We start from the raw sequence: 15518 nt of genomic DNA, 5'->3' as shown, positions 1-15518 counted from the left end.
AATGTTTCCTTACCTGTGTTTCTGCTGTGTGCTGCTGTGCATCTTGCACTGAATTATTACTCTATCCTCTGGGAAAGATGTTGTCATACTTCTGGTGGTGTCTGTTCACATCCTGCATCACTTGTTATGTTAGGACTGTGTTCCTGCAGCTGCAATATTTGTCGTTCTGATTTCTGGGCTAAGTTATCTTAAGATTCTCCTATAGTGAGGGTGTGAGATGAGGTGCAAGGACAGATTTATCCTTTTAGTTAAGCTTCTATTATTTAATTGAATAAGGGAAAGACTGGGAGTGTAGTAAGAATAAGAATATATGAAACTTAGGAGTAGTGGGAACATGATGGTTATGGCTAATTTGAATCCATGGACTGAAGAATTGTGTATCTGAGCACCTCACAGCTTGTGGCTGTACATATTGGATAGCTATTCACTCACTGTCTTACCACATTAATAAATTTATTGGAATTTTGGCATCAAAATAATTATAACTACATGCATACAAATTTTTTTCCCCACTTTCTGCTGGAAACCTGCAAAATCTGTCCTAATGGGTGGGGGTGTGCCTCTGTATGTAAACTGATGGGTGTGAACTAAAATGGTTGTTATACCTATTGTGGGGAAAATATTTACTTTTGTAAAGTAATGCCTGTTACCAAGACAAAGGCGCTAAGCCAAAGAACACCCTCCTTGTAAATTCAGAAGGAAAGGGCTTTTCATCATGGCTGACCTGAGGTCTCCTTTGAATTTGGGAATGCAGTCTCAACTGCTTAATTATTTAAATTAGCAGGAGTCCTGCTTCTGGTGTTCTCCATGTCTAGACAATGCCTTTTGTTCCTACAGGCAGTTCTCCCTGTGCCGGGCAAGTATTGACTAGCATTTATGTGGGCCTCCCCCTGGATTCTGAGGAGGATCCTGTCAGAATCTCTTTGTTTGCAAGCGGTCTGCCCAACAGAAATGTCATTTCAGTTGCATCTAAGCATTATGCATCTGCTCATGTGTCTGTAAATAAATAACATCGTGGATAAGGCTACGCTTTTCTTCCCATGTGATTTAGACTCCAATCTGGTATCTGCTGAAGTCCAACAGAACAAGACCTAAGTGGACCCAACTCCTAATGTTCCTGCTTTCAAGAGTACAAAATTTAGGATATAATCTGTGGCTTAGCCTATATTCTCTATCTGTAAAAAGGACCTCCAATTCAGCTGATTATTAGATTTTGCATTTGCAAACAGAATGTCCAAACATTCTGAATTAATGACATTTTACATGTGAGCATACTTATTGATCAGGAAATGTCATCAGTTTCAAAAATACTATTTCACATACTAATCAATTACAATTAAAAGCAAAAATACTCAGAAGGGGAAAACCCTCAGACCTGCTTAGCAAAGTTGTACAGAAGTGCAAAAAACCCCCAGAGTATCAGAAAGTACAATGTTCACAACACAGGGGTGAGTATGAGAATATACTGAATATCCTATAAAAATGAACAATCGTAAGCATCATTTTTTTCCAGCAAATATTTTTTTAACCTCCTGAAGTAGTGCTGATTTTCAGCTACAACCAAATACGTTCTACATACATGGTGTAGAATTAAATCATGCAAGAATAGAATTAAATAATGCAAGTAAATGCAGTTACAGGAATAAATGTGTAAGTGTAAGGAGCAAGTGACAAGGAAACAGTCAAAAGAAAATAGTGTTTTGGGGGAGTAGGGGGAGGAAATCTCTTTACCATTCTGTAACAACCTTTGCAGTGTTGCCAATTCAAAGCCAGTTGTGAGTCATAGGGACTCCACACTTGCAGGCATTACCAAAAAAAAAGAAAAAAAAAGAAAATAAATTAATATTTTTCCCCTCAGAGCTCTTTTGCTTGCAAATTTGCCTTTCCCTTTTCCTAGCTCATTCTTGCACATCCCCTGAGATGAGGGAGAAAGCTCTGCAGGAAAACATGCCATCCTTTTGGCATAGCATAGAAGAATTTTGAGAGATGACTTGCTCTGGTCTAATTGTGTGGTGGAGAAGGCTTGGGAGTGTGATTCTGCATGGCAGCCCTGTGTACTGTAGTTAGATTTGTATCAGTGAGATATGACAGGTCTGCCCTTGAGATTCTGCAGTGGCACAGTGCCAGCTGTTCACCACGCTGATCTGTGTCTCTCCAGAGCAAAATCAAAACCTGCTGCCATGGTTCAGCTCTGGGTCAGACCCACAGCCATATTACTGAGGGTTGTTTTTTTTGTTTGTTTCTTCCCAATTCGAAAATTGCTGAAATTTTGTAAGGGAAGCTGCTTTCCTGACAATTCAGCCTAAAGCAGCACTGTATCTGCTACTTATACATCAAAGGTTGAAGGATTTTGGTAGTAGAATTAAACATGCTTTGACCTTGTGACCATAAAATATAACCACAGTTAAGCTAGATTCACAATCTGATAAGCAAAACCATGCAAAGACTTTTTAGTTTTGCTTTTGCAAGGGAAAATTCTGCCATGTATCGCACTGGGATTTCATTCATCTTTATTGATGGCATTTCACTTAATTGCTGCCATTTGAGAGCCCTATAGGCAAGGCAGAGAAAGAAGAATAAAGTAGGGATAAAAAATGGGAGAGGGAATTGTTAGTATAGAAAAAAATTCCCACCATGTTTGTGCTTCTGAAATCTCCAAATGTTTTAAAAATCTTCATAAAAATAGCCATGAAATTAAAAAATGCAGACAGTCCCACAGAGCCCATCATCAGGATGTGTCCTAAAACAAGGCTATCCCTACTGTAATTCAGAAAAGTTTTGAGATCTCCACTGAGGTCTGGAAAAGCAGTGGCTGCCCCTCCCTCTCTCTTTGTAGTGTCACTGGGATTTGTAGGACTGGGACTTGGGCCACTGGTTTTCAGTTGTGCTCTGGATGAGCACATTTCTTGACATGGGGTTCAGTGGTACCACCTAGTACTACCTAGTGTATCTTAGTGATTGCTGATGAGTCCAGTGTTGTAGAGGAAAGGGGGCTAACATTACAGTATATTGTTATGCCTCCTGGCCCTTTTTCCAATTCAGGCACATCTCTGTCTTCAATAAGAGTGGAACGTTATGTTTTGTTTATTTTCCAGGACTTTTATTAGTAAAAAAAAAATTATTTTCCTTGCCCTCTTCTGGCACATTTGGACAATTTTTATATGCTCTCATATTAAAAATGTATTAGGTCAGATGGATGATTAATCTGAACCAGTACAGCCATTCTTAAATAATTAGTGTTTCTAATACCATAAAAAACCCACAGTGCTTTTTTAAAAATCACACTAAAATGTTACTCTGGGAAATAATAAATGGCAAAGAGTTCCACTGTGTAACAAAGCCACATATGAAATAGCTCTTCTTCTGCCAGCTTTGGGGTTCTCATCTCTAAAACTGACAGAAGGTTTCAATATTTTTGTGCTAAAGGACACGGAACAATAGAAATTTCTCACCTAATTTTTGCTGAAGCAGTTGCTCTTTTACATAATTCTATCCTCAAGAAATTGAAGGCAGTGAAGAGGAGAACAAGACACACAGAACTGAGCAGTTTTGTTTTTCTGTATGAAAGGGATTGAAAGGAGACAAACCTCAAAAAGTGGAGATAATGAGTAAGAAACCCATTGGCTTGTATTCCTGTGATTTTAAAGGACCAGACCATTTTTAGTACTCAGATTTTTTCTTTAAAATAGGGCATCTTCAAAGGCTTTTATAAATCATGTCAGAGCTTGGAGCACGTTTTTATTCTCTGACTGGCCAGCAAAGGAGCACAGAAATGTTTGTTGTGTGCATAAAAGAAGGTATGCAAGAGAGCCTTCTCCCAAGGGAGTTTCCTACTTCCATATGTCTAAATAATCCATACCCTCCTAGAAAGAGAACGTTGGAGGGTTTTTATGCCATCTCAATATTTTCCTATTACTTGTTCCATTATTTATTGTGGAGTGACTTTCCAACTTGCAATGCCCTGAGCAAGCGTGGTTCTCGCCTTGAGCTACCAGAGGGGGAATCTGGCTGCAAACTGCCTCCCCATCTGTTGTGGAGTGAGCGAGAAAGATCCGAACTGGCAGGGATTTTTTTCCCCTTTCCCTTTGTCTCTGCTGCCAGAAGGGGAAACAGGAACTGGCCCATGAGTTATTGACTTAATATAGGGCCACAGAGTTGGAGACCCCCAGATCTTAGAGCCTGAAGACTGAACACCCCTTGGGTTATTGCTGGATGTACTGTGGTAGGCATTTCTTTCCCTTGCTGCAGGACTTTACAGCTGCCTCCCCACACCACTCTCAACTTATGCAAAGACCCACCCCCGAGCAGTGAGGCAGCTCTGAAGTACCTGGTGAACTTTCAGCCTCCTAGAAGAGGCTTCTCTTAGTAAAATTGATTAGATAAGTTTGCTGTCAATGCTCAGTGGGAATTATTTCTCCCCTCCACAAATGATCCCCTGTTTCTGGGTTCTCTTGCCTACAGCTCCTTGTTATATATTATTATTTCTCAGTGTGCACAGTGAATCTGTGCCCAAGATTGCGTGCTTTCACCTCATTGACTGGCTTCTTCCCCCTTCTCTCTTCCATCACCTTTCCATGCCTTGCCAAATATCAGCTAATTCTGAGTAACAGCAAATGCAATCTATTTTAGAGTCTTCTTTTCTCCCAAATCCCTCCTATATTCAGTGCAGAACACCTGGGCATGCTTCTGAGTTGACAGTCACAACCAACACCTTTCATCCAAGGTGGAACATGGCTGCCCCTATCTTCCATGTCTGAGCCCGAGAAAACAGGCAATGATCCTGAGCCAAACTCCTAAAATTTGGCCCAAGACTTTGCTCCAAAAGACTCCATTTTGGTGTCATATTTGTGCTTAGAGAGGATATTGGTTGAACAAAATCCCATGCTTGTCCCTCTATCTCTGCAAACCTGAAAGCATACAAACTGACCCTGATACAAACTTTGGGATGTGTTACCCCTTTCCTTTGGGGACAGCCTGGTCTTACTAAGAAGAGATGAACGTCAGGCTGTGGTTGTCCTGAGGGAGCAGCAATGCTTGGCAGGGCAGACTGTTTACAACAAGTCATGCTCGGACATTAGGCAAATTATCAGGAGAAATTGGCCCATCCCCTCTTTGTCCAGCTGTGTACTCAAGTGAGGCTCTGAGATTGATGTGTCATTAACAAACTGTGACCCAGACTGTGATTCAGCTAGGAGCTTCCAACTTGCATGTGAAATTTGCATTTTTTGTACAGCTTTTAGAAAAGTATTCCCTCCTCATTCAGAGCAGAGTACTTCTGCATGTCAGACAGCTGCTGTTATCCATCATAATAAAGAGCTCTTGCTCATTCAGAGGTTTAAAGACTGTTGGCTTTTAGATCAACGGTTCATTCATTTTATCACTCATGAGCTTATAGATAAATAGCTCTAGCTGGTTAGAAAACAACTGAGGCTCAGCTAAGCTCAACTCTTAAGGTGTGCAGGACTGTGCAGACCTCTGTAGCTGCCTAACTAGTGTGGGTTGCATACACATCTGTAGTTTACTGGTGCTGGTTTTTAGTCAGCACTAAGTTTAGCAGTGTCCAGGAATTCTTTTTCTCTGAACTTCTTATCATTCTTGTGCTCCTGCCGCTCCCCCACGATCCAGAGCTGGATGAGCAGCTAGTGTCCTATGTGTTAGCTCAGGGCCCTTCCCCATATGAAATTTGGCATTTCATTGTGATATAAAGTTGCTTTCTTCCCATAACCTGTGTTAAGCAATTAACCTGCATTTAGCACACAGCTATTTATGTGGTATTTTGAATCTACTGCATCACTAATACATCGTTCTGAAAATTGCATGAGGTTCACCCTAATAATTCTTGATTTCCAACCCCAGACTTGAGCCTTATGAGTGTCCTGGGAAGAAAAGCGTGTGTAAGCAAGACCAAAGGCAGCTGTATACTGTGAAATAATAAGTACCAGACAAAATACAGTATCACAGCTAATAGATGTATTTTAAAAGTGGAAACATCTATCTTTAATTGCATTTTAAGTACGTAGTGAGAAACCACAGTTATACATTTTTATAACAAACCTTTACATCTGAAGTCATAATAATACAAATAAAAAGTGCTGATTATATATGGTCAAAATAACTGAGGCAAATTTTTGACAACATCTTCTAAATATGATCATGTGGCCCCTGTCAGCAACACTCTAAAGTCAGGCTGAATAATGTTAATGACAATCACTGTTTTTCCTTAGTTTACTGAAAACCAACAACCCAAAAACGATTTTGTTTTTTTTTTTGTTTGTTTGCCATTTTTTTTTTTTGCATAGCTTTCAATATTGCTGCCCTCTCACCTCTGCATATTGCAAGCCCATCTCAGTTCTGGATAATTACTTTAAAGTTCTTAATATTTTTAATCCAGTTCTCCTTGAATACATAATATATATTTTCTACCAATTATAAATACATAATTTTTATTAATCTGATTTCAATAACATGCATTTGTATAATTACTATACAGTCAAAATAGACATTGACTTTACACAGTGTGTACGCTTTTATTTCAATAATATTGTTCAGACACACTGCTCAACAAACCAAGAAAATAGGGAAATAAAAAGTTAAAAAGGAAGGAGAAAACCCCTGGGAGGAAACATATTTTCACAGTGATTACAGACAAAAAAAAAATACTTATAATAAAAAGGGTTTTTTAATACATAGAAAATCCTCACAATAGTTGAAACACACTTTAGGAACTAGTAAACATTTTAAATAGAATTGTGCCAATTACGCAGTGCCCAAGCATCTGCTTGCTCTTAATTAGATGGGGAGGTGAATGACCACTGTTTATTTTCATTTTCCTCATTAATTATGAAAAACTGCATTCAATTCATCTTGCATGGTGAGAGACTGGCTGCGCAGATGTAAGTCGTAGGGGAAGTGGCTCTCTGTAGGCAACCTGAACATCGAGCTCTGCCCAAGGGGACCCCTGGGTGGCACTGCACAGTAATGCATGCCGTAATTGTAATTTTTGCCATAGTCCAAGCTTTCCTCTTGCTTCAGGGAAAATATCCCATTATAGTTAATTGGGGGAGGACTTAAGGGACCTTCAAACTGTGGGCTGGCGCACTCAGGGGAAGTGCTTTCATAGAAGGACTCATAAGCGCTGCAGTAATTGTACGGTTTCATGGACTTAGAGTTGTCAAGAGTCCCATGCCCTGGGGGGGTGCCAAGCTCCGGGCTGTGGTAGGGAGGATAGAAGGTGGAGTAGGGTGTGCGGGTATGATGGGCACCTTCACCTGCCTGGCCCATTAGGAAACTTCTGGCATTCAGCTGCAGGCATCCCGCCACCAAGTTTGTAGTTGGCTGGGACAGACCCTTGCACAAGTTTTGCACAAAGGTGAGCAGGTCAGGTCTCTTGCCAATTCGCAGTATTTCAGAAAGAGCCCAAATATAGTTCTTGGCTAGTCTTAAAGTTTCTATTTTGGACAGTTTTTGTGTTTTAGAATAACAAGGGACCACTTTCCTTAAATTGTCCAGAGCGTCGTTAAGGCCGTGCATACGGTTCCTCTCTCTAGCATTGGCTTCTTGACGCCTGAATTTAATCCTTTCCATCCTTATCTTGCTCGTCTTTTTTTTCCTAAGGCCCCTTCGCCTTGGCAAGCCATTCTCATCCTCCTCTTCTCTCTCTTCCTCCTCCTCTTCTTTTTCTGTGTCTTCTCCAGGAGATCTTTTAATATTCTTTCCTCGGAGGATGATCTGCTTTGAAAAGCTTTCTGGGTTCTTCATTTGCTTTTGGTCATCACTTTCTCTGGGAAACTTCCTACACATCTGGGATTCTGGCATTACAACAGACTCATCAAATGGTAGTGTTAACATGGTTCTATAATCTTAAGTTACCTGAAAGAATGCCAGCACAATGTTTAAATATTTCCATTTTTAAAGTTTCCCGACTCACACAGACAGCCTCATGCACCTTATTTGTGTCTGTGTGTAAGCTTTCTGTATAAGACAGAGAGTGTGTGTGTATAAATGCTCAATCTATATTTTTTGAATAAAATGGCTGTTGCAAATGCCCACTTTTTAAAAAATAATAGCTGTTGAGAATTCTAAAATCACTTGAAACATTTGACCCTGCAACTAAAAATCAACATTTCTCGCAGATAAATATGGAGTAAATCGATATTTAAAATGTACAATTATCTCCCTAGTAATTTATTTTATTTTTAAACAAACCCTTCAAACTCTCACCATCATGGAATTCAAAGAAATGCAAAACGTGACAAAGCAATACAGAAATTTCATTAATCCAAATTCCCCTGAGTGGAAAAATGAGGAGAGGGAGTGCAGTTTTAAAATTGAAAAAGTGCCATATCTCTATTACCTGATGGTAAATATTTTAAAATTACTTTTTGACTTATACTTCAAAATTATGGGTTTTTCCCCTCCACATTTCTTCCTTTATGTATCAAGATATTAAACTTTAGTAAGTTACAGTGGCTGAGAAGGAAAAAAAATGGAATATACCCCCCCAAATCACTCAGTTAATAATATAATTCAAAACAATGCATTTTTCCTAGTTATTTGTATTAAAATCACATAATACGTATTTCATATTTAGACAATAATCAGAATTATTTAACCCTAAACGTATTCAGATTTGAGTTAGGAAATAAAATCCCCCTACCTTTTTTTTTCCCCCCTTTTTCAAGCAAAAATTCTATTTGATATTATCTGTTTAGTTAGAATCAACTTATTTGCTTTTTTTTTTCTTGTTCTTTTCTCCGTTTTTTTTTTCTTTCCCATCAATGGGGGGGGGGGGAGGGTGAAAAATTCCCTGCACGCTATAGCAGTGTTTATGTTCTGCGAGGCTCAGATGTCTTCCTCCAGCTCTTAGCTGACAGGAGCGGTCTGTAGATTCTGACTGTAATCCTGCACGTGTGCTCAGAATCCAGCCTGGAAAGGAAAAATAATTTCCTTTTCCCAATCACTTTGCTTTTGTTTGCAGTTTGGGAGCAGCAAAAGCTTGTATCCCATGGACTTCAAAGAGACAAGCAAAGTAAATGCAGGGACTTTTTAACAGAGCAAAATTAAACAAAAACCCCAGTCAATGACTAACTCTATCAGTATTGTCTACACACTTGCAGCATTACATAAAAGCAATGAAAGTTTGTAATTGCATCAGAAGAATAAAATGTTAGGAGTTATTAGACAGCAAATAGCATACACAAAATACAAGACAATGATACTGTATCTTTAAACACTTGCATGCACACCCAACACCAATTGAAATATATCTTTATTTGTATTACCTTAGCTTTTTATTTCATTCAACAATCAGTTTTCATTTTTTGCCTTCCAAATCTTTTCAGTCTGAATGTCGCATCGTCTGCTGGAGTCTAGATCTGTGTGTATCTGCACTATCTCATTGATCTCTAAAAAGTGACATTGATGCCAACTGCCAGAGCTGGTACCCATGCCATCTGCTAGTGACGTCACGGGGCAGAGAAAACCACGTGAGCCTTTCTCCTGGGACCTTCATTCTGCACTGATCATCTGGCATCCCTCTAAGTGGGTACCAGCATTCATGTATCAACACAGAAGGTTAGACCGATAGAAAAAAAAAAAAAGAAAAGAAAAAAATTCTGCACCAGCATTTCACATACAGTAGGTGCATTTCCACTGTAGTTGCTTCTTTTTAGCAGTCTAGCTGCATGGATAGACATGCCAGCATTTGGTGCTATCCCTGCCTACAGGTACAGCTGCCCTCTGGTTGTTAATATGGCATTGTTTATATGAGAAATGCTGTCCTGTATTGATCTGAGTCCCTCCAGTGCACCTGGTACCCAGGGACAAAAAAGAAAAGGCAAGGAAAGGAAGGCAGTAATGGGGAAGTAATGCTGGTGCTATAACGCATAGCACAGTCACAAAAGTAGTTTTTGTGTGATGCTGCTGGGTGTGATTTTTGGAGTGTGGGGGTTTTTTGAGTACAGCTTTTGCCCCAGAGCACAGAATAATAGGAGCAAACCTCATGCCATCTGTAGGAAATCCTTCTTTCACATCCCTTGGTGTTTTTTGACACTGCAAAATAAAAGAGGCATTTATAGAAAACTGGACATACAGCATGAAGGTTTAACAAATCATGCCTTTTTTTCTGAAACATGTGGCAAGGCTCGCTGGTCCCTGACCTGCTCTGGCATATTGCAATGTCACTGGGGTGCACCTGCTCAAAAATATAACTTCGGATTCTCAGAGGGTTTGGCCCTTGCCATATTTTCTCAGTCTGCCTGGCCTTTTCATGAATGTTTCCCCAATATCTCCTTAAAAACTGAGTTATTCCCTTCGGAAACCTCCTAAAATCTCCCCCTGCTCTTCTGTTTTCATACCTAGCTTCTCCTTTCCTCATGCCCTTGTTTCTCCTGTCAGCTGCCTCTCCTGTGCTCCCTGCTCTTCCCCCTTTAACCCTTTTATCTCTTTCTGCTGGCAAAACACTGTTAAATGAAGCTGACAAAGACTCTTAGCTCAGCCTTGCCATGGAGCTTCTGACAAACTCCACCTTCATGTGTTAGGGGTTTGTGTTTTGTTTTTTTTTTTTTAATTTAAGGAGTGGCATGTCACATATAAGTGATATCAAGAGAGTTACAGGGGGAATGATGTGTCACCTTAGAAACATTTTGTTTTTTAAATTTGGTTTCATTATTATTGTCTATCACTGTTTTTTGTAACTAAATAATCTCTATATTAAAATAATGAGTGACTGAGTATGCTTTTTGTATTAAAATAATCCCTGGCAGAGCTGCTATTGTTACGGGTCCATGACAGCATTTCCATTATAAATCCTGGTTTTGAAGGGTTTATAATTCATCTGCTTTAATTCACATTGGTCCAAACCTTGGCATTAATGTTCTCAGCCCTCATCCAATTATTTTTTCTTTCACAAAGTTTCATTTAAATATGTTGGGACTTTTTTTGATTAGACACGGGAACAAAAAATAAGACTGCAGGACAGAACACCACGTGTGTGGGAAGATGATGTTTTAAATGTCTATATGTATGTGCTCAATGATTTTACAGCCTTTCATTAAAAAATCCTAACCCCAAAACTTGAGGGTTTTTTTTTTGTTTTTGTTTTATTTTAAAGAAGTAAGACATTCAGTTCACTCATTCCTTATAATATGCAGGCTTTAATTTTTAGTTTTTGTATTTTGAGGAAAATTTATCTGTAGTGACAAAGATGTTAAAACTTAAGGGGAAACTGCTCAAAACCAGCAAGTGCTGTACTATTCATAGCATTTGCTTAATTTTTATTTACTGCAAATATTAAAATGTGTGTGACAAAGGAGAGGGTAGAATCCCATTATCCTCAGTAGGAATTTATGTATTAAGATTTATATTGTTAAAGGTTCTAGGGGTTGTCAACCTTTTCAAGGATTTTGCATTTTCAAAGTTTTAAAAAATGCATGATAATCTAAAAATTAAAAGTCCTAGAGTAACCTACACTGTTTCAATACATACTAAAAATACCACGAGATACTGAAGGAAAGGTTGACATTGTAATAGTTCTGTGTTTAGGGAAGGACCAACAAAATTTTCAGTTATACCACACAGCATCCAAAATACATGAAAATATTTTCTCCATCCTTTTATATTATTGAAATAGATGATTATTTTTTTAAACAGCACAAATGCATTTTTGAACAGCTTTTATACTGCTACTAAAACCAAAAATGAATTTGTTTGTGTTGAATGATTCCCTCTATAGGAGTAATATTACAGTTTCACACATTCCTAATCCATCATTTGACCTTTTTAATATTTTCAAATAAATTGTGGAGAAACAAAATAGCTGAGATATCAAGGTTTAAAAAGCCTCTACTGTGCATGCATAATAACTTTTCATAAGGATTTTACTACGCGTTTTGTATTATGGATCCATGATATGCAAATAGGTACTGCTGTTAATATGCATTCACAGCATACCCGATAACTGCTGCTTTGCTGTCTACTGTGAATGCATGTTAAGAATAATATACAAAATACAGTTAAATGCACTCTATAGAATGGTTGCACAGCACCAAATATGTAACTGAACACATATCACAATTTTCTTTCCTCTACCTGGACTGTATAGGCTTGAACTAAAAGTGAGTTTCTTTTAAATGCAGTATTATAATAATACATTAATACTAATTTGTATAAATAATAATACAACCAAACATTTATAGATTCATTTAAACAATACTGACTCATTAACAGATTTACTGAAATAATACTGAGTTCCAAGGACTGCAGAACCTCCATGGTACATGAGGGGGACTGACCCAAACTGCGCTGCATTCAATGTGAATCCTTCAAGTAAGTTCAATATGCTATCATCGGAGCCCCGGGGAATGTCTTACTCTTTTTCTTTTTCTCATTCTCTCTCTCTCTCTCTCTTTTTTTTTTATTTTTATTATTATTTTTTTTTAATTTTTCTCATCCTCTCCAACCCTCTCCTAACTGGCCCATACCTCCCCATTTTGCTGAAACAGGAAAACCACATCAATTTAAGGAAATCGGGAACATTTCAAAGTGTGATAGCCTTGGTCATTCACTGAGTGCCATGGGATCTTGTGGCTAGCAGGAAACTGTTCAGAAGGGGAAAATAGCTAAGTATTTTTCTTTTATTTGTTTCCTCATCTTTCTAATGTAGACATCGCTGCAACAGTGACATAGACACAGTGACAATCATGCGATGCCAAACTCCCTCTTCGACACTCATGACCTGACCTGAGTTTGCCTTCCTGCCATAGCACCCACATTCACAGCCCAAACACCAGAACAATTGCTGCCTTGGGAATGAGACTGGGGGAAAATGTGCATCCTAAATTGCAAAGTCAGACCACAAGGGACAAATACATGGGTAAAAGTGTAGAAAACAGTGGCTCTGGTCTCCTGCTGGGTTTAATGTTTAAGGAGGGGGTGGGAACACCTGTTCGGCAAGAGTTTTGTGTGTGGTTTTAGGGTTTTGGTTGGTTTGGGGATTGTGGTTTATTTACTTACTTTTTTTTTTATTTGAGTTATGTTGTTTTACAAAAATATTCAAAAGAGGATAGTATCTTGGGCAGGGAGCCTGATCTGCCAGCCTTGGTGAGTTTCAGACCAGTCAGAAAGTGAATTTCAGACTGGTCAGATCTGGGACTTTCTGGGGAAGGCTGGACTGTGTCTCTCCAAAACGATCTGCTGGGGAAAGAACCAGGGCAATGTGACACATGCATGCTGCATGCCAACCGCCTATCCTGTGTGCAGCTAGCATACCATGGAACCAAAGTGACGTGTCTCTGTCAGTGAAGACCTGTCCCTCTTCTGCCTCTCCCAGTCCCCAGAATGCTGCTGTAGACTGTGGACTTTATATGAGGGGAACTTGCTGTTCCCATCAAGTTGACTAAACACTCTTCTGATAGTGCTAAGACAATTTATGTCCTCTCAGGACAGGTTAGAAGACACCAATAAGGACCCCTGGTTTCAGAGATATAAACTACATTATCTCAAGAGGATTTAGTTAAGTCTGAAAATACAATTTTTAACTTATATGCTAATGTGGCAAAATATAAGTGTGTTTTGGATTAGGTCCCCTTTAATAAGGATGTACTTCTTGCTCTAATCAGACATCCTTAGTTTCATTTTTTGAATAGGCTGTGAGACACAAACAGGAAAGAACGGTAAAGGGGTTAGTTACTCTATTTTAATGGGAGTTATTTGAGTAAAAGACAAATGTAGGATCTGAAAATGGTTGCTAACTATAATTGATTGAGGTTAATCAAAAACTAGTTGGTGACTAGAAATTACTTTAAGATTTCTGAAACATGTGATAAGAATAGGTCTTATGTAGATACAACATAACATTGGGACAATGTTATTAATTTTATTTTATTCCTGTTCCACACAAGTATAAAGGAGTTGAGAGATGGTGTAACCAAATAATCTTAAAATGGAAAACACCTTTGTTTTTTTAAATCACCTAGAAAAGTAGAGGTACAATATGGCCTGAATGTTTTAGTACCAGATCATGAGGTGATGTGTACTTTATAAAAATATGAGATTCAAGGTACTTCTCTCCCTGGGTTAAAATATTCTAGTCAAACCAATCATGTAGCTGTGTCACTTCTTAAAACTGCAGTGTGCTAAGATGATTGCTATTGCTTTGTGGTGCCCTGCAGTACATCTGAGAAATGGTATTTCTCATTCATGCTTGGTGACTGGAGTTGTCATACTCTCTGCTACCCTACCTTGAGGATGGTCTGGGATCAGTAATTTTGTAAATATTTAGAAACTGCTGCAGGGACACTTAGCTAAAGGACACACTGATGCTGCTCATCACCATTAATTCTTTAATGGCAATCTTTGTCAAACAGCTAGTCAGTGATGATGACTTTCCTCCTTTTCTTCTGCTGATGCCTACAGGTGTGCTTCCTCTGTGTTTCCATCTTGAGACTCTCTGCTCCCATCAATGAATGCTTTTTCATGGTCCTTGCAGCTAGTCCCTTTTAGTAGACATAGTGTTGCCTAAAATCAAATAAAACAAAACTTGCAACAGTGTTAAAATAGTGAGCGAAGAAGCAGGTCTTTATTGAAAGCTTCCAGGTGCCCCCATTGTCATGGGCACATCCAGCATTGGATTTCTACAATTTTTATAAGTTTAACAAATAAATATAATATTAAAATATTGTTCAATTAGAAAAGCAGTTGGTTAGGTGATTTCCGCTGGGTTCTGCCTTTTTGGAGTTGTTGCAGGGGCTTCTTTGCCCAATTTCTTGTTATGTCTTCTAAGTTGCAGTTGTAGAAAAAAAAATGTCCTTCTTAAGGACATGACTAAACAAAATTCCAAGTATGCATTAGAAGGGTTAGCTTCTTATTCTAAGAGAAAGGGCAGGAAAAATACCAGGAGCTATATAACTGTGTATTAACAGTCTGCAAGGCTCCAAAGAGATGAAAAATGTATAAAAGGCTAAAATCTATAGGCATCAATAGTGTGGGTGTGTATGACCCCAGAAGAGACCTGCACTGCTTTCCTTTCCCCAAGGAGACCCCAGAGCTGTGATGTATGCTGTTTCTTCCATAGATTTGCTTGCAATCTTTCTAAAGCTTTCTTCGCCCCACTGCAAATCTCCCTCAACAAATGAAGCCTGATGAGTTAGTCTCCCTAACACAATTGATTAGATGTTCCCAAATCTTTTTCCTCCCTTTCTGCAGTTTTCTCCCTGTGACAGGGTTATCCATCCCACATAGAGTGATGATGTGCTGCACTCTATGTGGTGTGGTCATGCTGGGGCAAAGCCTGTCCAGGCAAAGCCTGTCCAGGAAGTGTTGGAAGCTCTGGGCACATGGCTACAGCACTGACACAGAAGAGCAGAGTGGCCTTACAGAAAGCACATCCCTCAATATGAGCAGTTTGCTTAGGACCTAAAGTCATATATGTGTATATGTTTGCATACATATATATATTTCTTTATAGGCATACTATAGATTAAATGCAGTATGTTATGTAAGAGACTTAAAGATCATGATTG

General features: G+C 38.8%; 1 protein-coding gene across 2 annotated transcripts; it reads right to left on the bottom strand.

Moving 5' to 3' along the window:
• Positions 1-5952: 5952 nt before the first annotated feature.
• On the bottom strand, positions 5953-9521 carry NEUROD6 (neuronal differentiation 6). 2 transcript variants are annotated; one of them, XM_015650813.2, is made up of 3 exons: positions 9282-9521; positions 8657-8925; positions 5953-7869 (listed from the first exon to the last, which is right to left on the bottom strand). In XM_015650813.2, the coding sequence occupies exon 3, from the start codon at positions 7846-7848 to the stop codon at positions 6835-6837; it is 1014 nt and encodes a 337-aa protein (XP_015506299.1). In that variant the 5' UTR covers positions 7849-7869; positions 8657-8925; positions 9282-9521; the 3' UTR covers positions 5953-6834. The 2 variants fall into 2 exon arrangements, with proteins under 2 accessions (XP_015506299.1, XP_015506308.1); XM_015650822.2 differs by lacking the exon at positions 8657-8925 and having other exon boundaries at positions 9282-9482.
• Positions 9522-15518: the final 5997 nt, after the last annotated feature.

This window comes from Parus major, chromosome 2 (assembly GCF_001522545.3).
Source record: "Parus major isolate Abel chromosome 2, Parus_major1.1, whole genome shotgun sequence".
Taxonomy (NCBI): domain Eukaryota; kingdom Metazoa; phylum Chordata; class Aves; order Passeriformes; family Paridae; genus Parus; species Parus major.
The sequence above is the reverse complement of the archived record's forward strand: the minus strand, read 5'-3'. Positions and strand labels throughout refer to the sequence as shown.